The following is a 22500-nucleotide window of genomic DNA, read 5'->3' as shown; positions in this document are numbered from 1 at the left end:
GTACATACATACATATATGTACATACATACATATATGTATATATGTATATGTATGTATATACATACATATACATATAAAAAAAAATATATGTATATGTATGTACATACATACATATACATATATACATATATATATATATATATATGTATATGTATATACATACATACATATACATATATGTATATATGTACATACATACATATACATATATACATATATGTATATATATATACATATACATACATATACATGTATGTATATATATGTATGTACATATATATACATATATGTATATATATTTATATATATGTACATACATACATATACATATATACATATACATATATACATATACATATATACATATACATATATATATATATATACATATATATACATATATATATTTATGTATGTATGTATGTACATACATACATACATACATACACACACATATATATATATGCTTAGTACGAAGGCCTTTGTGTGAATATATGCTCTTATGTGTGTGTGTGTGTGTGTGGAGTGCGTGTGTGAGAGCATATCTTGATACAGAGTTCTACACCCACTATTGGGCACTGATGACGTTAGTGGGGATGTCGTAGTATCTAGTCCATACTATGCATAATGGAGTTGATAGTTATATAGTCTTGTGGGTTGACTACCATGAGTATATAACATGCACGTTCCTAAAAGGTGAATTTGGGCATGTTCTTGGATTCATCTAAGTATATAATTCAGCCCTATTAGCGGACATGCAAATTTCACATTGTATGTATGTATGTATGTACACATGCGTGCATGCGCGCGCGTACACATACACACATATATATGTTTGTAAATTTTGAATATATTATTTATTCCCTTAGCAGAGAGATCTATGTACAACAAACATAGGAGCGAGGTGCCCAAAACCAGTAAATACCACATGTTGGCCAACATCATGATTCTGCTCTCTATAATCTGGATACGAGCTTGGAGTTGAACATCATCAACTCAAGGCTCTCTGGTGTGCACTCCACCATTACTCCATAGGGCATCTTTTCCATCGCCTTATCTATCATTAATCCTTATCTATCATCTGAGTGGAGCTCCTCTGGGAGCTTCTCAACAGGTTGTGGAGAGAGAGCTTCTTTGGCAAATGCTAGTCTTTGAGAAGTTATCCTAGTTGCCTTGCCTATGGGAGATGAAGTACAAGCTAGGGTCTTGGTTCTGGCAGGTGTCTTGGCATGTTGGAGCTTTTCTGCACTCAGATATATGTGAGGCTACATGTCTAGGTGGTGCAAGAGTGTTTTTGGCTTCTGTGTGTCATGGTCTGATTGGTTGCTTGGCAAGAGTTTGGGTCTCTCAGATGAGTCTAACAGCATGAATATTTAATAATATGACGACACAATTAACACATATAGCAATAAAATGCAATACAAAGGGATAGGATGAAGCTTTTGTAGCTTAAAATTACTTGATTTGGGCTAAGTTTTACCTTGACATGGATAACAACTAGGTAATGCTTATAAAGCTTGCATACTCAATAGGAGTATTTGGTTCTAATCAAACTTTTCCGTTGGATGAACACAAGTGAGGCGCTACCCCTAGGTAAAATGTTTTCAAATCTTATTAAAGCTCATCCAACTTATTAAAGTACATGACAAATGATGGTTTGGAGAATGATGTGACATTTATCACTAAGGTTGTAACATGTTTTTTTGAGTCTTTAACACATAATACTACCAAAATTATTGTCTCACATAACTCAATTTTGAAGTTTGATGGATTTGTTAATTATTATATCTACAAAATTTAGCGAAGTGAGGTACAATTTGCTTAGCTTTACACGCGCGCGCGCGCGCACACACACACACACACACACACACACACACACACACACACACACACACACACACACACACACCTCCCTCCCCCCCGCCCCCCTACCCACCCAATCACCCATCCCTATACACTCTTACTTTCAACATTCACCCTCAGCCTTCTAATGAGCATGATTTGGCTTCGCTTTGTGCAATGGTATAAATCAGCAATGCTTCAAATGTTGACTAGTATTTAACCGCCCATAGTCCGAACATGTCCGACGAGTAGCCATGAGATAGAGAGCATCACTAGTACATATCACTCAAGAAATGGTAGTTATCACATAGCAAGTAGTGGCTAGTGGAGTTACACACGAGGGTGGTTACAAGAATCCCATGTATAAGTAATTTTCTTTTTGAAAGAGAGGGGCACGAAATACATTAGGATGCATAATTTTGAGTTTAACATCGATCATTTTTGTGTCATTCTCAATTTGTGTTCCATCATGTTGGGACAAAGGTGTTGCCGCCAACAACCTTGATATCCTATGGGTTCAATCAAAATCCATAATTACACAAAAATCTTTTTTCATTATTTTTTTTGCAAAATCGCTTGTTGCGCGTAAGTTCATATTTTTTCGTTGTTAATGTCTGGATATTGCTATCACCAATTGAAATGCCATTCTTGTAGATAAAGTGTCAAGCTCACATGATGTTCAACCCAAAATTGGCATTTAAGAGTTTGCATCTTTCAAAGACTTTTCTAAGATAAGCTAGGTTTGGAATTGACACAAAGTTTATCAATAAAGAATTTGAGGGATTTCCAAAGATAATCCTTGTATGATGTGCATATTATGCCAATGAGGTGATAGCTCAAGTGGTAGAGATGTTTGTCTAGGACTAGGAGGTCTTGGATTCAAAACCCCATATGGTGCTTCCTCGGCGGCATTGCCTACAGGCTACAGGTGGATAAAAAGCACCTATGGGAGGTGAAAAATGGTAACTACGGGAGGATCTTGGGCCTACGGCTAGGTGGGGAAAAAATAAAAATAAAAAATAAAAAATGATGTGCACATTATAATCTTTGAAAATTGGTAGGGAGTTTGTTAGGCCGAATGGCATAATTCTGTATGCACATACTATAGTCTCTCTGTTCTACTTCTCTCTACTCTCTGTCATTGTTGTGCATGTGATTAGCAATAATCTTTGTAGCTTAGTGTTAATCATCATTAAGCACACTTCTACATAGTGAGTACACTTGAATCTGGTGCCATGTAGACATGATTATTTCTTGCGGCCACCCAAAGGGCAAAGTTAGCGGTTGTATATGAGCAGTTTGGATAATTTTGACAATCGTACAGGTGCTCGGAGGTGCCTAGGACAAGCACCAATGGTTGGGACATGTTGAGGGCATAGTGTGAACACATTTAATGACATTTTTGTTGATGTTTTTGTACTTGAAAATGGCTGGCCGACCTAAATACGACTTGCTATCAAAATCCCTATATACAAGTAGGTCAAGGGCTGTTCATAAGCATTCAGAGATGGGGGATGCAGAGACTACCAACAGCAAGATTAGTTTATCCTTGTAGCTTAGTGTTATTAATCATTAGGCACGCTTTTGCATAGTGAGTACACACCTGAATATAGTGCCATGTAGACACAATTAATTCTTGCGGCCTCCCAAAGGGCAAAGTTAGAGGCTATATATGGGTAGTTCAAGTAGTTTTGACAACCCTATATGTGCTTGGAGGTGCCTAGGATGTGCACCAATGGTTGGGACATATTTTGCGCGGCCTCCCAAAGGGCAAAGTTAGAGGCTATATATGGGTAGTTCAAGTAGTTTTGACAACCCTATATGTGCTTGGAGGTGCCTAGGATGTGCACCAATGGTTGGGACATATTTTGCGCGTACTTTGAACACACATTTTTGTTGATGTTTTTGGACTTGAAAATGGCCGGCTGACTTGAATACGACTTGCTATCAAAATCCCTATATATAAGTAGGTCAAGGGTCATTCATGAGCATCTTGCGACGGGGGATGCAGAGCCAAGACCAACGGCAAGAGAGCCAAGATTAAGGGCATGCAATGACTAGTCACAACATCTGGATCTGCAAAGTACACCTCCATATCAACGTTTTTCAGAGGAAGGCAATAAGCACGTAGTTTATGCATAGCGTTCAAGAGTCAGCTCCGATTTATGATCTGCAATGATTGTAATTACTCATTCATTCAGTAATATATGTAGGAGTAGATTAGGTAAAGAGTCTCTCTTCTACTTCTTTCTACTCTATGTCATCATTGCACATGTGATTAGCGTTATTCTTTGTAGGTTAGTGTTAATCATCATTAAGCACACTTCTTCATAGTGAATACACCTTAATCTGGTGCCATGTAGACATGATTATTTCTTGTGGCCGCCCGAAGGGCAAAGTGAGAGGCTATATGGGCAGTTTGGAGTAGTTTTGACAACCCTATAAGTGCCTAGAGGTGCCTAGGTCATATTTTTGGCATAATATGAACACATTTTATGACATTTTTGTTGATGTTTTTGGACTTGAAAATGGTTGGCTGACTTGAATACGACTACTCATCAAAATTCCTATGTAAAGGTAGGTCAAGGGTCATTCATGAGCATTCACAGTGGGATGTAGAGCCAAGACCAAAGACAAGAGAGCCAAGACTAAGGGCATGCAGTCACAACATCTAGATCAGCAATGTACACCTCCAAGTGCAACTTCCCGTGTGAGTGTGCTAGCTCCTTTTCATCTTCATTCCGTTGTTGAAGAGGAATGCTTCCATGGCTATAATTAAGGTTTATAAGTGTTATCCCATAAGTTATAGCTATTTATGAGTCAACAGCTATTTATAGGTTGACTGAGGCTATATAAGTGGGGTGAGCCTATCGTGTGGATGGACTGTATTGTTTTGTATCCTACCGGTGTGGTTGGATGGCGGGAGGCTTGTGCCTAGGTGTGGGACACGATCCACGGAGGCCTTAGCCCAAGGGATCGGGGATGGTCTATGGATTAAGACCTACGGTTGGGAGGTGAGCTAGCCTGCACCCCTTCTATTTGGTACTCATCTTTCTACTTGTGTTAAGGGAGATCTTGGGAGATCTTACAGAGCTGGCCCTGGGACCCAACACTGTTTGGTTCTCTCTCTCTCTCTCTCTCTCTCTCTCTCTCTCTCTCTCTCTCTCTCTTATAGTTGGGTTTTTTGCTCAGTTGTGCTGCTGCTTCCATGTTTCAAGTTATACCCCTAGTTTTGCTAGCTACTTGTTTTTTGTGCATTAATGCTTGTCACTCATTTGCTGTGTTTTCAGTTTTGATGCACATGGCTTTGAAGACTCAAGCAATGGCACATGTGCTTGATTAGTAAATAGAATCTGAGACAACAGCTGAGTAAGGAGCAGATGGCTCCAGGAAGTGGATCTGCAGATTTTTCAGTTATGATACCTAAAGCTGCACAGGCAGATTGGTCTTATCCTGGAGAGGAATGGCTGAAAGGGTCTTCCAACAACAAGGTGGATGAGTCTGGTAACTGTGTTTTTAGCCTGGAGAGGGATGCAAACTTGTTATCGGCTTCTTGGGCTGCATCTCGTGAAATGCCTGGCTTTGATTATGCTTCTCATGGACACACTTCGTCCACACAGTTCAACTCGGTGGGTGAAACAAATGGATATTGTTGGGATTTTGAGGATAGATTATCAGCACTTCTACAAAATAAGTGTAAGCTCTCTATTTTTGTAATCTCATTTCTAATGACCTTGCAAAATTCTTTAAATTTTGAACCTATTAAAAATGTAATGATTGGAATGAACTAGTGCACAAGTGTTAATAGCCTATTTCGCTGTTCTATGTGTGTTTTGGGATGCCAAAGCAGGCAGGCCCTGCTGAGTCCTGGTTGGCCTGCCCAGGAATATTTTAGCTGCTCCGACTACACCAAATCTTCTCCAAATTGATGGCCTTTTCTGCACATGATTGCTTGATATATTTGGGGTGCTTGTGCTGCTCAATTTGCTCCCTGCCCGGCCCTCTTATAGTCCAAATGCTTCCTGATCTCGGATTATGGCTTCATATGTGTGAACCTAGTCTAATTTTTGAAATTTCAGCAGTGGAGTCTTTGCAGGGGAATTGATGATACTGCTTCACTGTATTTGATGCCAGTCATCTCATCTGTTAAGGCATTTTGTTCTCATGTGAATCAGGGTTCTCGGTCTGGCTCCCTCTCCCGTGTTATATCTATCACGTGCTTTCAGTTGCAGAGTAGCAAGAGTGTGCATTCATGTCTTTGAGAACCAGTAGATTTCCCTGACATCTGAACTCTTTAATGTCTTGTTTTTACTCAATGAAGGGGTTGTCTTACCTCTTACACTTCACCTCTTTGATCAGACAACCCCGAAGGTTGAGATTTCTCCTAATCATTCATGCAATACCACCTCGTACCCCATTAATGAGTGGGCGGACACCTTTTTAAACGGGCACTGTACTCAATAATGAGTGTATAAGAGAACGGGTGCCTATTTGCATGGACCTCACAATCGTGAGAGGACACTAAAGCAGGTGTGAGGTGCCATCTTACGTCTCTCACCCACACATACAAGGTGGAGGGTGCATGTACGGCCACCCCTTACCTTCAGAAAAAAACATCTCCATGGTGAAGTAAGGAGGGGGTTCGACTGTGAGAAGATGCCACCATTTGCTCTCCCTCTACTGGCCACCAGGCTGTGCCTCTTGCCTTCTAACTCTATTCCTGGTATTATTGTCTAACCCTTGGGCGCTTTGCCTGGGAACTGATGGGCGTTGGTGTGTGGGCTGATTTGCAGACCTAAACCTTGCCCTAAATGCAGAAGCATGCTTTATGTGGCATCGAATTAGGGTGAGAGAGAGAGAGAGAGAGAGAGAGAGAGAGAGAGAGAGAGAGAGATTAACATCTACAAAAGACCCCAAGGGTCCATGAGACCATAAGTGATACAATGATACCATGGATATACTGAGCCATGGAAAAAGTAACTGAGAGAAAAGGAATAACGACTATCACTAGTGTATACAGATGTGATATCAGCGTGTCACCGTGTACGGGAGAAACTAGCCATGATTATCTAATAATGATGCCGTCCTTAGCCAATACGGATTGGATATATATATAAATGGAGAGAGAGAAAGAAAGACAGTTATATTAATGTCTACGGAAGACCCCAAGGGCCTATGAGACCAAAAGTAATACAATGGTACCATGGATATACTGAGCCATGGAAAACTGAAAGAAAAAGTAAAATGAAAACATTTGACTGTACATGTGATCAACAGATGATCCTGTGTAGAGTGAGATATGCTGTGATCAGCTAATGTTGATACCCGCCTTGGCCAGAACCGATCGAGAGAGAGAGAGAGAGAGAGAGAGAGAGAGTGAGAGAGAGAGAGAGAGAGAGAGAGAGTCGCCATGCCTCTGGTTCCAGCGCTTCAACAGCTCTGCTTTCTCATGGGGTTTCGTCTGCAACAGAGCTGCTGATTTAGGGTTTCGTCTGCAACAGGACTGCTGTTTTAGGGTTTCGTCTGTAACAGAGCTGCTGTTTTAGGGTTTCGTCTGCAACATAGCTGCTGTTTTAGGTTTTTGTCTGCAACAAAGATGCTATTTTAGGGTTTCAATCAGAAATTTTGCTGCTGTTTTAGGGTTTACACGTGCTGTTTTAGGGGTTTTTTCCTGCAGCAAAACAGTTTTTTAAAAAAAAAGGGTTTCGAACAGAGGTTTTGTTGCTGTCTGGGGTTTACAGCTGCTGTTTTAGGGTTTTGCCTACAGCAAAGCTACTGTTTTAGGGTTTTCCTTGAGAGAGAGAGAGAGAGAGAGAGAGAGAGAGAGAGAGAGAGAGAGACTGGGTTTTCTTTGCTTTTGTACATGGATTTGGATGACCCGGTTGCTGCTGTTGGTGGCGTGGCTGCCAATAGCCTTAACATGGATCTTATTGAGGAGATGATCGAGAAGGATGTGGGTTATGCTTCAGATGCCTCGGAGCAACAAAAACGTCAAAGGCTTGATGTTGATGCAAGCTACACTCCGGTGAATGTTGGAGAGAATGCAGAGGAAAGTTCTCAGGTACCTTCTCCGGAGTTTGCACGTTTGCTGCAGATCACTGGTGAGCTTCTACAAGAATATGTGAAGGCAAATAGCGTGCAAATGGCTACAGTAGATAATGGTGGTGTGGCTGATGTATGCATGGAGACTCCTTTGTTGCTACAACAGGTAGGAGATTTTCATGATCGTGTTGCTATCTTCTTCTTTACTGGGCATATTCCGTTGTTGCCTCGTCTGAGAGCATGGTTGGACCGCTTGGTGTCGCCTGAGGCACTTGAGGAGATTTATGATGGTCCGAGAGGCTTTTATGAAATACTTTTTTGCACTTCGGAAGCCCGTAGGGCAGTCTTGGAGCAGGTGCCACTCTTTTTGGATGGGCAGTTGGTTCATGTGGTTCCGTGGAAGCCTATGGCAGAGTACCAAGATATGTTGCGCCAGGCTTGCCCAGTTTGGGTTGAAGTGAAACAATTCCCACCAATGTTTTGGCATGTTTTACCAGGTCTCATGTGAGGTATCGATGATGTCTTGGTGGTGCCTCGATTGACATCTAGAAACCGAAATCGTCTATGCATGTTGTGGGATACTGGGAGACCTAGGCCGACACATTTGCGTGTCAATATGGCTGGGCTGCAACCTTTAATGTATGAATTGAGGTGGGATACATTTGCTGGCCACTGTTTCAAATGTGGTGAGATGGGCCACTTTGTCTCCAAATGTCCTAAGAAAGAACAAGTTGTTGCTACCAAGGATATCGTTGATGGGCAGTTGCCTGTGGAAGATGAGCATGATGCTCCTTTACATGATGCCCAGCACATGCATGTACATGTGGATGTTCAAAATGAGGTTGAGCAGCCATGGGTGGAAGTACGTGGTAAAAAGACACGATTTTGTTGCCCCGCGGAGGGATTTCTCAGATGCTGTTTGGCGGGGGCCTTTGCGTACTCATCAGGGGCCCTTACATACATATGCTCGTCGCCCTTTGGGTTCAGGTGCCCAGCAATAGACCAGGATTGAGAGGCCGGGAGGCCAACTTTCTCAGGGTACAGGGGCTCTTGGGGTGGATAGAGTAGAACGCTATCCTATTAGAAGTCGCCTAACAAAAGAAGCACAACAACAATTGCCTTTTGTGTTTGGCTCGAAGGGTGAGGTCATCTCGCCATGGGATGGTCATTACCCTTCGGCACGTGCTCGGAAACTCCAAGGGCAGTCTGAGATCATAAATACCATGTCTAAAAATGCAATGCTTCAAAAGGTTCGTGATTTGGCAGATTGTCCTGGGCCTAGTATACGGCCTTGTTGATTCCTTTTCTGGGAAGGCTTATGAAAATTGTACAATGGAATGTAAAGGGTGTTTCTTCGCGCCAAAAGCAGTTCAGGCTTTGGCGTACAACTTTTTGTCATGGTTGGGATGTTTTGTGTGTAGTTGAACATAAGCAGCATAAGTTGGCTGGCAAAGCCTATGTATATAAGGGGTTTCATGTTTTCTATAGCGGACATCCTGCTTCCCAGTCAGGTGTTATGTTTGCTGTTCATTCGCAGTTTCAGCCTTCTCTTGTGATTCAAGATGTTCATGGAAGATTTCTAGTGATACCGATTGTTTGGGATGATATGCCTTTATGGTTGTTAGGGGTGTATGCTCCAAATAATGCTCGTGCACGTCGTTTGCTGTGGAATGACTTGTGTGCTCTTTCAATCTCTCATCCTGGCTTTGTGATGGGAGACTTTAATATGTGTGTCTCCAGGGAGTAAGCCACGTCGCCTCATTCTGTAATGGATGGCTCGGAGAGATTGGCGTGGGAGGCTTTTGCAGCAAGGTCGCTAAAACAAGACATGTGGTCTTGGTTGCATCCAGATGAAAGGGGTTACACTTATGCCTCACAACAGTTTCGGGGCACTTATGCTAGATTGGATAGGATGTATATTTTACATCAAGATCTCTTTTTGCCAGAGGTTCTTACTATGATGGTTGATCAGTAACAGGTTTTCTCGGATCGTTGGCCGCTTGTGTTTGAAATGGTCTATCATCCTGTGGATGCATATAAAGGCTTGTTGGGACGCTTGCCTTTGCGTTTAAATCACACTTTTTTGGAGCATGAAGTTTTTGATGTTTGTATGCGTCAGTTGATACGACATTTCTCCACAAGAGTGTCCATGGCTGAATATCATGCTTGGCCAGTGTTTCTTACCAACACTCGGAAATTAGCGCGGCATTATGGTCTTGCTAATGCCCCTATACAAAAAACAGCATGTGGCTCTTCTTGAGTCGCTTTTAAAGGGCTTGCAGGCGTTTATGTTTACTGACTCTATGGATGCTGAAGTTGTGGATGCCATAGAATGGTTGAAAAAGGAGCTATCTAGGGTGCAGGAAGCACAATATGTTCGCTTTAAACTACTTGCACGTCTTAATGCTTTGCGGGATGCTAACTGTCAATCTCATCGCTTCTATGATAAGTTGCATCAAAAACATATGCGTGAGAATATTGTTAGGCTGATGGATGCCCAAGGCAACCTTGTTACTCATTGAGGTTATTCAGCATTGCATCAGGTTTTATGAAGATTTGCTTGCCCCTCGAGAGGATGTCTTGCCGGCTGTCCTGGCTCCAAGGGAGTCATTGTTTGCTGAAGTACGATATCAAGTTGACCCTGATGTGGCGGTTCAGCTTGATGCTCCTGTTACTCAAGGGGAAGTGGAAGCTCTTCTCTCCAAACTTCCCATGGGAAAGAGCCCTGGTTGGGATGGTTTGACAAATGAGTTTTTTCGAAAATATGCTGATCAGCTTGAGCCTTTGATGCTAATTTGTCAAAGGGTTTGGGATGAGGGATATATGCCTGCCGATTGGAAGTTGGGCATACTTCGTTTGTTGTCCAAAGTTCCTTCGCCTTTTTCTTTGGCTCAATGGCGCCCGATCTCACTTATGGGTATTATGTATAAAATCTTTACAAAGATTTTTGCCAATCGCTTGCAGAAGGTGCTTCCTACTCTTATTCATCCATATCAATATGGATTTGTGCATGGCAGGAATATTTTGCATAATATTCTTAATGTTCAAATTGGAGTGGATTATGCCAAGGCAAAGAAGCAAGAGATTGTGATGGTGCAGCTGGATCTTGAAAAAGCTTTTGATCATGTCAGCTGGTCTTTCCTTTCTCAGTTAATGACAGCCATGGGCTTTGGTCCCAAAATGGCTAATTTGGTGCATTTACTTGGCTCTGGCTCTATCACGCGGATTATGCTCAATGGAAGACTTTCGGATGGTATTTCTCTCACCCGTTCTTTCCGGCAAGGCTGTCCTCTTAGCCCTCTTTTCTTTGCCATTGCCACTCATCCTATGTTATCTCGCCTAGATGCTATGGCATCGCATGGTGAAGTGGTTGGTTTGCATCTCCCTCATGGCAAGCAATTGGTTGCTCAAGCCCTTGTGGATGACACTTTTATGTTTCTCAGGGCCGAAAAAGCCAATATAGATCGAGCAATGGAAGCTTGGAATAATTTTGCATTGGCTTCTGGGCTGAAAATAAATTCAACAAAATCAGCCCTCATTGTAGATCTTGAGGCATTAGGGTGGCAAGGCCGTGTGGTGCATACAAGAGACATTGTTCGTCATCTTGGGTATCCTGTGGGTGTGGATGTGGACCCCCAAGCGCTTCTTGCTTGGATTTTTGCTCGGATCTCGGATAAATTTGTGTATTGGAAAGCTCAAGGGTGGCCTATGCACGTGAGGGTTAAGGTAGCTCAGGTTATTATGCTTAGCATGATTTCCTATTTTTTGCCTTTGTTACCTTGGACGCACAAATCTCTTCTCCGTTTGGTTGCTTCCATTCGGTTTATGCTGTGGAAGAGGCAAGGAAATATTATGGGTCAAACATGGATAGCTTGGAATCACATTACGACGCCCAAAAGAATGGGTGGGGCTGCTTTACTGGATGTCTGCTTGCATATGGTGGCGCGTAGGTGGGTGCTTTTTCAGGATATGTGGGTATTCATGGCTCGTGACTTGATTGAGTTGGAGGGATTGTCACATGGACGGACACGTGTGTAGGTTTCTTGGTGGGACATTGTGAATGCGGCTCATCTTGTCCGTATTCGCTCATCTCACATTTTATCGCATATTCTCCTTTCTTGGCATGAAGTGCTACTGTTGGCTCGGTGGGATCCTGGTCATGAAAGACTACTTTTGAACTCTTTGCAGTTTGAAACATTTGTGGAGTCGTGTGTCATTGTTTGGCAAGACAGAGATGCTTCACGCATACGACTCAACCGCATGGTCAGGTTAGGCTTGGTTAGAATCCGAGATGTTGTGATACCTGGTCGTGAGACAGGCCATATTCGTTTCGTCGTATTCGGCATCACTTTAGGGTTCCTCGGACATTTCAGCCACTATGGGTTGACATCATGCATGCAGTTGAGCCTTTTACTCCATTGCCTCGGCCATCTGCAGATCAGCCTTGGCTTGATTGGGCACTATGTAAATCTGGTGACTTGATATCACTTTCAGCTAACTAGGTCTATCATAAGCTCGTATCAGAGAAAGATTGGGTTTCAGCCAAGGCCAATAAGGTGTGGGGATTGCACAAGTCTAAATCATGGTGGCAAAAAACTCTCAGACCCATGCACACTTTTTCTTTTCTTTCTTTTCCTTTTCCTTCTTTTTCTTTTCTTCCGATGACCGAAAGAACACAGTTGTATTATTTTTTGTCTCATAGGCTGACTTTGGCCTCTCGTAGACGTTAATATATCTTTCATCTCTCTCTCTCTCTCTCTCTCTCTCTCTCTCTCTCTCTCTCTCTCTCTCTTTTTCTGCACATCTTCATTCAGTTTGTGTGTTAATTCCGTCGCGAAAAGAGTGCTGATTTCTGAGCATTGAAGTTACCGATCCTTCTCCGAAGCTTCCGCATGTTACACTAGTAGGGGCACCAAGGTATCATCGGCATGCGAGATGTACTTAGCAGTGAGTCCCTCATGATCCTGGGCTCGCCCATTATGTAGTCTACGAATACCCTCGAGGACCATGCCCTCTGTGAATAAGGTGGAGGTGGTGAGGGTAGGGGTGGCTGATGGGGGATATGATAGAGGGAGTGTGCATAGGAGTGCCGTGTGTCCGGGTAGGTGATAGGTGTTGGGGGGCGATGTTCTCGGAGTTTCCTCTAGGCCTCTTTGCAATTTGGCCCTAAGGAAAGTCGGTATAACTCATCCTCTTTCCGAGCGTAGAAATCCCGTTTCTTGCATTGGGTGAGTTGTTGAGAAATCCGTTGCGCTTGGCACTTCGTGATTTGCCCAATCTGTACCTCATGCTTAAGACGGGAGCATGTGGCTCGGCATTTGTCATCATACCAATAGTTTTGGGGCATGGAACCGCAAGGAGGCTTGGCAGTAGAGCGCCGTGTGTAGATGAGCCGCTGAGAAATCTGTTGTGCTTGGCGCTTTGTGATTTGCCCAATCTGTACCTCATGCTTAAGACGGGAGCGTGTGGCTCGGCATTCGTCACCATACCAACAGTTTTGGGGCATGGAACTGCAAGGTGGCTTGGCGGTAGACCATCGTGCTGGGTGAGCCGTTGAGAAATCTGTTGCGCTTGGTGCTTTGTGATTTGCCCAGTCCGTACCTCATGCTTAAGACTGGAGCGTTTGGCTCGGCATTCGTCATCATACCAACAGTTTTGGGGCATGGAACCGCAAGGTGGCTTGGTGGTAGACCGTCGCGTGTAGATGAACGTAGTGGTGGCAGATGTGTGGAATATGGTGGTGAGCAGTGATGTGAGGGTGGGTAGGTGGACAATAGGTTCCACATCCTGGAGTTGGCGGTAGATGTGGTTGGAGTAAACAAGGTCAAGCTCGTGATCAAAATGGACCTAGGTGTAATGTGAGATGGGGGGTGGTGGCGGAGGGACGGGTGGTGTGCAGGTAAGACTCAAGAGTGTGAGAGAGGTAGGCATGGTCTGCTTCAAAGGGGGGTGGCGGGGTGGAGAAGTCGGGGAGAAGGTGTGCCAAAGCCGGAGATCCCTGTCAGAATATGCAGCGGAGATGAAGACAAAATCTGAAAACACAAGAGCAAGTGCACTGCAGAAAAACACAGCAATAGAGAGGGAGAGAGAGAGGCGTTTGACTCTACTATATACACTAGGAATACTGAAATACAAGAATACAACATGTGTGGGGGCAAGGGGCCTTATTTATATGGCCCCTATGAGCCAGTCGGCCAGCCCAAAAAGCAGCCAACAAGAGCAAAAAGCTCACGACCTGCTCATATCTCCAGTTGGCCAGCACACAGATGGAGACGTGGACCAGCAGGGGCGGTTGGCCAGCATCCAGGACACCCAGACCAGCAGTCAGCCAGTGTCTGGATCAGCCAGGAGCCACAGAACAGCCTCCCACACCTGGTAAAAAAAACCACAAAGCCTGGAGAATGTGCAACATCCACCTCCTTCTGCAAGTAATCAACTGCCACCTGCCTGGCTTTCCAATAGGTCCCCATGGAAAGAACTTCCTCATCTACATGAGTTTCTTTGTCCCGAATACTACGAGACATCAGAGCATAGGTTACCTGTAAAGTTTCCTCTGACTAACGAACACGAGAACTACCATCATCTGTATTGGAAAGTTCCTGCCAACTGCCGCCATCATCTGGTAAGATATCCACCATTTGGTCCCGGAAAGCCCATACCTGCAGCGTATCCACACTTAAGTGGCCATTACCAGACTGCCACTCATCACAAAAGTGAGGACCTGGGAGAGAAAGTGCTGAAAGTTTGTAAACTCCATTCTCCACTCCACCTTCCCAAACTACCTGGCCTTTTGCTTTGTCCCAGAGAGCAACAAAATGCTCATCAAACTCCACCCGTACGCTAGTCTTGCAAACCTGATGCACTGACAATAGATGAAAACCAAGTGATGGAACATACAACACCTGGGAGGAATGCTTCTGTTAGAATACGCAGCGGAGATGATGACCAAATCTGGGAACACAAGAGCAAACGCAATGCAAAAAAATAGCACAAGAGAGGGAGAGAGATAGACACGTGTAACTCTGCTCTATATACACAAAGAAGATCCCAAATATGAAACAATGTGGCAAGGGGGCTGTGGGGCCATTTTATATGGCCCCAAGCATGCAGTCGGTCTGCTCTAGGACAGCCGACAGGTGCATGAACTCCACGACCAGCCCCTACACCTAGTCGGCCAAGTTTGAACAGTCGGCCTGCATGGAAACAAGTCCACGACCGGTGCAAGTACATTCGGCTACCTCCAGTAGGCATTTAGCCGTAGTCGGCCAACAACTAAGACCTCCTGCCACCACAGCGTTGCCACCCAAGCCATAGAAAAATGAGAAAAAATACGGAGAGTGGGAAAAAATGAGAAAAATTATGGGAAACATTACGGAGAGTGGGGAAAAATGAGAAAACACCTACAAGGGCGGGCACACCCACAACAGAGGCCCTGGTGTCTCAGTAAAGACAAGAGATGACTTCTAACAGCTTCTCCCCTCTGCCATCGGGAACTATCTCCAACCTGCCCTCATTGTGAACTGGGATAGTGGATGTATTCCTAGTAAGAATGTGACCAGAATACCTACAGAGATCCTGTAAAGCCGAACAGGAAGGAGTCATGTGCCTGGAAGCACCACTGTCGAGAATCCACTCCCGAGTATCCGTAGCGGAGAGTCCTCCAACCACCTCCTTACACGAAGAAAATGAAACACCGGTGTCCATAACCTCCATGTGCACAAAAGCTGGAGTCTTCACGGTTGCTGGTGAGGATTCGGCACCCTTCTCGGTGCTCCGCTTGGGACACTGCCTCCAATAGTGGCCTTTCTCGCCACAATCATTATAGGTCCTCTGTGCCTTTAGTTTCTCGCGGTCTAAGTCGGACATCTTCTCGGAAGACTTCTCCGATGAAGCCTTCCCTTTGCCCTTGTTGTTACGGCCTTTCGACCGTTGGCCAGTTAAGGCCTGCTAACCGAAGGAATACATTGGCAAAGTTTTGCAGAGGTTCAATATGGATGGGGGGAAGAAAACTAGTACTCCTTTGCCTCCATATGTGAAACTCAGTGCTATGGACAGCCCACAGTCGGATAGTGACAGGGCTGATATGGCCAAGATTCCGTATGCTTCAGCTTGTGGCAGTCTCATGTATGCCATGGTTGCTACCAGGCCGGACATTGCATTTGCAGTGGGAGTGGTTTCTAGATACATGGCCAAACTTGGCAAGAAGCATTGGGAAGCAGTGAAAGGTGTCATGAGATACCTGAAGGGCACACAGGATATGTGCATATGCTTCGGCAAACAGGATGCATTAGTGCATGGTTACACGGATTCGGATTATGCCGGTCATCCAGATAACCGGAAGTCTACTACCAGTTATGTGTTTACATTCACAGGAGGTGCTGTGTCATGGATATCCAGGATGCAGAAGTGCACTGCCTTATCTACTACAGAGGCCGAGTATATTGCAGCCACAGAGGCTTGCAAGGAGGCATTATGGCTATCTCGGTTAGTGGTTGATTTGGGTTATACACGGGATATTCCATTGTTGTGTTGTGATAGTCAGAGTGCCATCTAGTTGGCAAAGAACCCTGTCTTTCATGCAAAGACGAAGCATGTGGATGTGAAGTAGCACTTCATCAGAGAGGTGATAGAGAACAAGCAAATTCAGCTTGTCAAGATTCATACGGATGACAACCCGGCTGATTTGTTGACAAAGAGTTTGCCTCCAGAACGATTTGCTCATTGCAGACACTTGATGGGCATTGGATGAGGCCAGTTTCAGCCTTGATATGGCCTTGTATATTATCATGTACATGCTGATTTTTCTTTTCCTTCATTTAAGGGCACTTTGCCTTTAAGTGGGAGGTTGTTGGGGTAAAGGCATTATGCGCACCCTTAAAGTGTGTACTAGCCCATAAGTTTTATAATACATAGTACACTTAGTACTTTTAATGTACTAAGTGCACTATGTGTACTAGAGCAAATATACATGTGTGATAGGGGAGTCACACACTCATACATTGAGTTGACTTATCCCCACATGTCTCTCTCTCTCTCTCTCCCTTCTTCTCTGTGTATGTCTCCCACATGAAACCCTAATTCTCTCCCTTCATCACGTCTTGCAGAACGTCACGGTGAGCTTGGGATGTTTTGGAGACCATGTACCAGGCTAAGAATGAGGCCAGAGTTGCCTTTCTTAAATGGGAGTTGGAAAATGTATCCATGGAAGATGGGGACAGCATGGTTGATCATCTTACGAAGATCCAAGATCTTCGAGAGTAGTTGCTTAACACTGATGAGGTCATTCCTGATGATGAGGTCATTCTTGAAAGGGAGTTGGTCTCCAAGACACTATCATCACTTGAGAGACTTACTTGAATTTCCACACATCGCCCACTTTGTCTATGCGGTGAAACCCGGAACCAATCTTGTTTGAACAGCTGGTTACAGGAGGAGTATAATCGGAAGAACAAATCTTCCATCATGGGTTGTCACGTGCACCTTGCATTGGGGTACACTGTGACACTGGCATGCTCATCAGTGTAAACATTTGTATAGAATAGTACCTTTTTATAGGAATATTTGTCATATGCCGTGACCCCATTGTGAGCCCTCAGTCGTCCTAGGACAGTTAGGCACGAGCTACGTAGGTTAGTTTCCGAGCCATAGAGGTCAGTTTGGAGTCAGTCCTCTTAACCGACTTGGAGAATTCATCAGATAAAGTACATGTAGCCGTCAACCATAGTCTAGGTCGTACATTAGCAAGCATATAATTGCATTAGATGCCCTATGGGACAGCCAAAGGCCATCCCATAAGCATGGCAGCCATAAAATCTGTCTTCACAGTGAAATCAGTCCCAACAAGGCAATGTTTCCATATGGCTAGTGCATGAATTACAACCAAGAGTTCTTTCTCATAAATGCCAAGAGAGAGCTCCACATCATGCAATCTATGATTGTCATAAGCCACAACATGTTCCTCTTCATTTAGGACAGCTCCTGTGCAGTTTCCAGATGCATCACATTCCACGCTGAATGGCTTTTGCAAATCTGGAATGAACAACACTGGACCATGTGTGGTTGCATCTTTTAATTTGAGGAATGTACCTCTCTCAACATCAGTCCATTCAAATAGCCTTCTTCCTTGTCAAGTCATACAAAGGAGAAGCAATCCATGCAAATTGCCGAATGAACTTGCGGTAGTAAGAGCATAATCCAAGAAAACTACGGATCCCATGCAACGATCTCAATTGAGGCCAATTCCGAATTGTATCAATCTTTGCAAGATCCATCCACACTCCGTCTTTGGACACAATATGCCCAAGATAGTATCTCTGACAAGAAGAAGTCACTCTTCTTTGGATTTATGAAGACTGTGCTTATGGAATTCTTCAAAAACAAGAGTCAAATGACTATGCTCTTCTTCGAACTTCGAGAAGATTAGGATGTCATCAAAGAAGACACTTGTAAATTTTTTGTAACCCTCTTCACTAGCATTAATCACATGCTTTCGGCCTCTATGCATGAAGGTGATCTTGTTGGTCTTGTAAGCCTTGCGTGTATCAATGTGCGTGTGCCTAGGCTTTCCAAGCAATGCATCACAATCATTCAAAGGCGCCACCTGAAAGTTTTCATGATCCAAATAGCCTTGAATGTGTATGCACAACTTGCCAACGATTAGCGTGACCTGCACTTCCTTACCAACAAAAGTAGCCCCTGCTTCAATTTGAGGACCCATGTTCCCTACTTCAATACCCAAAGCGGCTGCCATTTGTGTAGAGATATGAAGTTTTCAGTTGTACAATCGTCAAACATAAACAAAGCGGGATGATCCTTAAGCTGTCTCCAAGCTTTACATACAACCCTATCTTTGCTATTATGTGAAGTATTCCCTTGCACATCGGGAACCATTTGCACATTGGGCTTTGGTGCATTTACAATATCACGCTTCTTCTTGTTTGGGCATGCTTTTGCTATATGCTCACTGCTTCCTGTTAAGTTTGAGCTTATGAAGGGGTGTGTGTGTGTGTGAGAGAGAGAGAGAGAGAGAGAGAGAGAGAGAGAGTTGTCAAGCTATCGTGCGCCAATTTGGTCCATTTAGATATTAATATAATTGTCTTATGTCTTTTCCTTTTGTTCATGGAAGTTTTCATGGCATGCATGATGTTTATGAACACTCTCTTTTAGATAATGTACCAATGGCAAGATCTTATTCTTTCTAGTGGGACTCTTAAAGAACTATCTGAAGTACTATTGGGAGTATTTTCCTGTTTAGTTTGAGCTTATTTGTCTTTGTTTTTTTGGTATTGCAGTGAGGCTTTCAGCCCCAGACCCACTCAGTGCTGAAGTTGGATCAAGTGTTCAACCGAGCAAGAACCACCAGTTTGACTTGTTTTCGGAGCTCGAATGGAAAACTATTGGGAGTTTACTTCCAGATGATGATGAGCTTTTCTCTAGTTTTGTTCCTGGTCTGGATGGCAGTGCTATTGCTAATTTCACAGGTGAGAATGAGGAACTGGATCTTTTCAGCAGTGGAGGGGGATTGGAGCTGGAAAGTGATGCCCAAGATTTAAGTAAAGGGTCTAAGAAAAGTGTGGAGGCCCTCTCTGGAGGTTCTACTGCCCAACCTGGAGCAGCTTCTGGTGTAGGAGAGCATTTTTATGGTGAACATCCTTCTAGAACGCTATTTGTAAGAAATATAAATAGCAGTGTTGAGGATACAGAGCTACGAGCCCTCTTTGAGGTACGTGTTTGAGCATGGAGTCTGAATGAAGATGCACGTCTTTTGTGAACACAGTAGCTTATGATTTTCCCGCGACACTAGATTTATTGCAATTCTTCATGGCTTTCTTTGTTGATCTTTCTTGCTTTGTAAGCAGCAATATGGTGACATTCGTACTCTGTACACTGCTTGCAAGCATCGTGGTTTTGTCATGATATCATATTATGACATCAGGGCTGCCAGAAATGCCATGCGAGCTCTTCAGAACAAAGCCCTCAGGCGTCGAAAACTGGACATACATTTCTCAATCCCTAAGGTGATTTGTTTTTTCTTAAAAAAATTTGGCACGATCTTTTTTCTTTGTTGTGGGTTATGTAAGATACGTTTAGGTTTCAGGTTTGGAATTTATGCCCCCTTATGGGCAGCGTGGTGTGAATCGCGATAGCCACTTGACCAAAAGAAAACTCTTAGAATGTAGAGCAATGTAGGCTGGGAAATCCACAGTGCTAAGAAACAGATGGTTGAAGTTGCCTATAATCCACCGTGAAAGGTAGTCACCTTAGGGGTAAACCTGCAGAGGCCAAATTGAGGAATTAACAGGTGTAGCAGGCAAAGAGTGTAAATCGTAAATTATTGTAGGGCCATGTGGCAGCTGAAGGGGATCTGGCTGGAGAATTACTAGTCTTGAAAATGAGGAGAGAGGCTTGCATGTAAGTTCTCCAAGATGCTTTTACTGCCTACCATGGAAAAAACACAAAAGCGAAAAATGCCGGGCATTAGACTTCACATATTGACCATCTTAATTATTGAACGTCTATATGCATTTCTGCAAAACTAGCAGTGGCCTTAGCATGTGGTGGGCTGTTTTTCCTCCTATATTTGAAGGCTAAACCATAGGAGCTCTTTGATATGCACAAGCCAGCTAGTGCTTTTGCTTATTTCATCTACCCTTACAGCCTCTTGGTGCTGCTGCCAACTTCAGCTGCCTTACTTGTTTTGTGATGTGGCAATGGTTCAGGACAACCCTTCTGATAAAGATGTGAACCAAGGCACCCTAGTTGTTTTTAATCTCGATGCATCCGTATCTAATGATGACCTCCGGAAAATATTTGGAGTTTATGGTGAAGTCAAGGAGGTAAGCTCTTATTTTTCCTTGAACAATTGTGACCTAACCAGACTTTTGTATGTAACCATGTGTAGTCAGGATCTTGTGTTTTGATGTAGTCAGTATTTACTTTGAACAGATCCGTGAAACACCACACAAGCGGCATCATAAATTTATTGAGTTTTATGATGTAAGATCTGCAGAAGCGGCACTCAGAGCTTTAAATAGATGCGACATTGCAGGCAAACGCATTAAGCTGGAGCCTAGTAGGCCAGGTGGTGCCCGTAGAAGGTACACTAAATATCACTGAACTGTTTCCATGAGTGTGAAGCCTTACTTCAGGAACTTGGTGCTCACCTTGGTGTGTTTGCTTTGAACACAGCCTGAATCAGCACTTAACATTTGAACTAGAACAAGAAGAAAGTTTCCTTTTCAGGGAGCATGGAAGCTCTCCACTTACAAAGTCTGCCCCAGGTCTGAATGTTTTCTCTTTTGTCATGAGGATGGTTATAAGTTTAGAAATGTTTGTGTACTGATGATACGACACTAGTCAGATGGTAGGGGAAGTGTGCAATATATTGCACTTGGTGTCTTTTGTCAAGTTCATACTTCTGCACACACTGATTTTTTTTGATGCCTCTCTGTCCAAGCATATTCCATAACCATTCAATCCTAGCTTAGGAAAAACTATGTGTGTGTGTGTGTGTGTGTGGGATTGTGTCCATTATGGATGGAGAATTTTATGTCACTTTTGTCGACTGACTCTTCGTGCATAACATTTCAGTTCAAGTTGACACAATGGACAGCCTTTTCCTTGAGAAGGATCCAGCAGTTGACGCTTGCCAATCTTTGGGGTACACAGGGCTGGGTATACACCCGACATCCTATCCTCGATCAAACACTTTCTCGGAATTTGGTAATGGTATAGTGGAACCTGTTCAATATAGTCCTTCAGCAGCACTGTCGGCATTGAGGGCTCAAATGCTTTCCGATCATCTTCTGAAAATGGGCCCTGCTAGCCTCAATGGCATGTCATTGTTTGAATCTTCAAACTTAGGCAAGTACCATGTGGTCAAGCGTTTTGATACTTAGGCATGGAATAACCACCCAAAGCCTGTGATCTTAGCTTCTTGTTGGATGTTTTGTGTCAGATCATATGCCAACTCCATTGTCTCCTTCATGCTCAATGGAGAGCTTACCAGTCCACGGGCTTTTGTGCAGCAGTTTGAACTCTTTGTATCATAAAGGTCCTCCAGCTATGTGGCCACAATCACCTGTTGGGCTATCATATGGTATTAATGAATTTGGGAAACATGCTTCGTATGCTGATGTTGGGTCACACACCCATCTCCTTGGTGGGGCTCTTTCATCTCCACATCATCACGTGGGGTCTGCTCCTATCACAGCTTTTCCGCTCTTAGATAGGCATGAAGCATATTTTAAGGAACCTTTTGATGCGTCCCCTCTTTCAATGGCCAGTGGCTCTCTAGGCGCACCAGTAGGATTTGGCATAAAGCATTCTATGGAGTCTCATAGCTCAAGCAGTTTCAATGGTCCGAGTGCCATATTGAGCAATGGGTTGGCAGACCGTGGTGCTTATCCTAGTCTGTGGTTAATGGCACAACAACAATTCAAAGGAAACCCGTTTGCAAAGGCACTGCATGATATGCTGCCTGGGGTGTCTGAGTGGGTGACTGAACGTGACAGGGGTCGTAAAACTGACAATGCTGTGTCACAACATGATAGAAAACAGTATGAGCTGGACATAGAACGTATACTGCGAGGAAAAGACACGCGGACCACTCTCAT

General features: G+C 43.7%; 1 protein-coding gene across 4 annotated transcripts in view; it reads left to right on the top strand.

Annotated features, from left to right (window-relative positions):
- LOC147642062 (protein MEI2-like 5) overlaps nt 1-22500 on the top strand; it is a 39284-nt gene that overhangs the window by 15083 nt on the left and 1701 nt on the right. For all 4 annotated transcript variants that reach the window (XM_086802426.1, XM_086802418.1, XM_086802444.1 and 1 more), the window contains 8 exons: nt 5134-5539; nt 19177-19607; nt 19744-19902; nt 20605-20721; nt 20831-20982; nt 21074-21165; nt 21476-21748; nt 21843-22500. The exon at nt 21843-22500 is cut by the window's right edge and continues 21 nt beyond it. In XM_086802426.1, the coding sequence (XP_086658552.1) occupies nt 5224-5539; nt 19177-19607; nt 19744-19902; nt 20605-20721; nt 20831-20982; nt 21074-21165; nt 21476-21748; nt 21843-22500 (2198 nt within the window). In that variant the 5' untranslated portion in view covers nt 5134-5223. The remainder of the gene's footprint in view (nt 1-5133; nt 5540-19176; nt 19608-19743; nt 19903-20604; nt 20722-20830; nt 20983-21073; nt 21166-21475; nt 21749-21842) is intronic.

The sequence above is a fragment of the Cibotium barometz genome, chromosome 1 (assembly GCF_041138505.1).
Source record: "Cibotium barometz isolate CiBa-2024 chromosome 1, ASM4113850v1, whole genome shotgun sequence".
In the NCBI taxonomy this organism is placed as follows: domain Eukaryota; kingdom Viridiplantae; phylum Streptophyta; class Polypodiopsida; order Cyatheales; family Cibotiaceae; genus Cibotium; species Cibotium barometz.
Note: the sequence above shows the minus strand (reverse complement) of the source record. Positions and strands in the feature narration are given on the sequence as shown.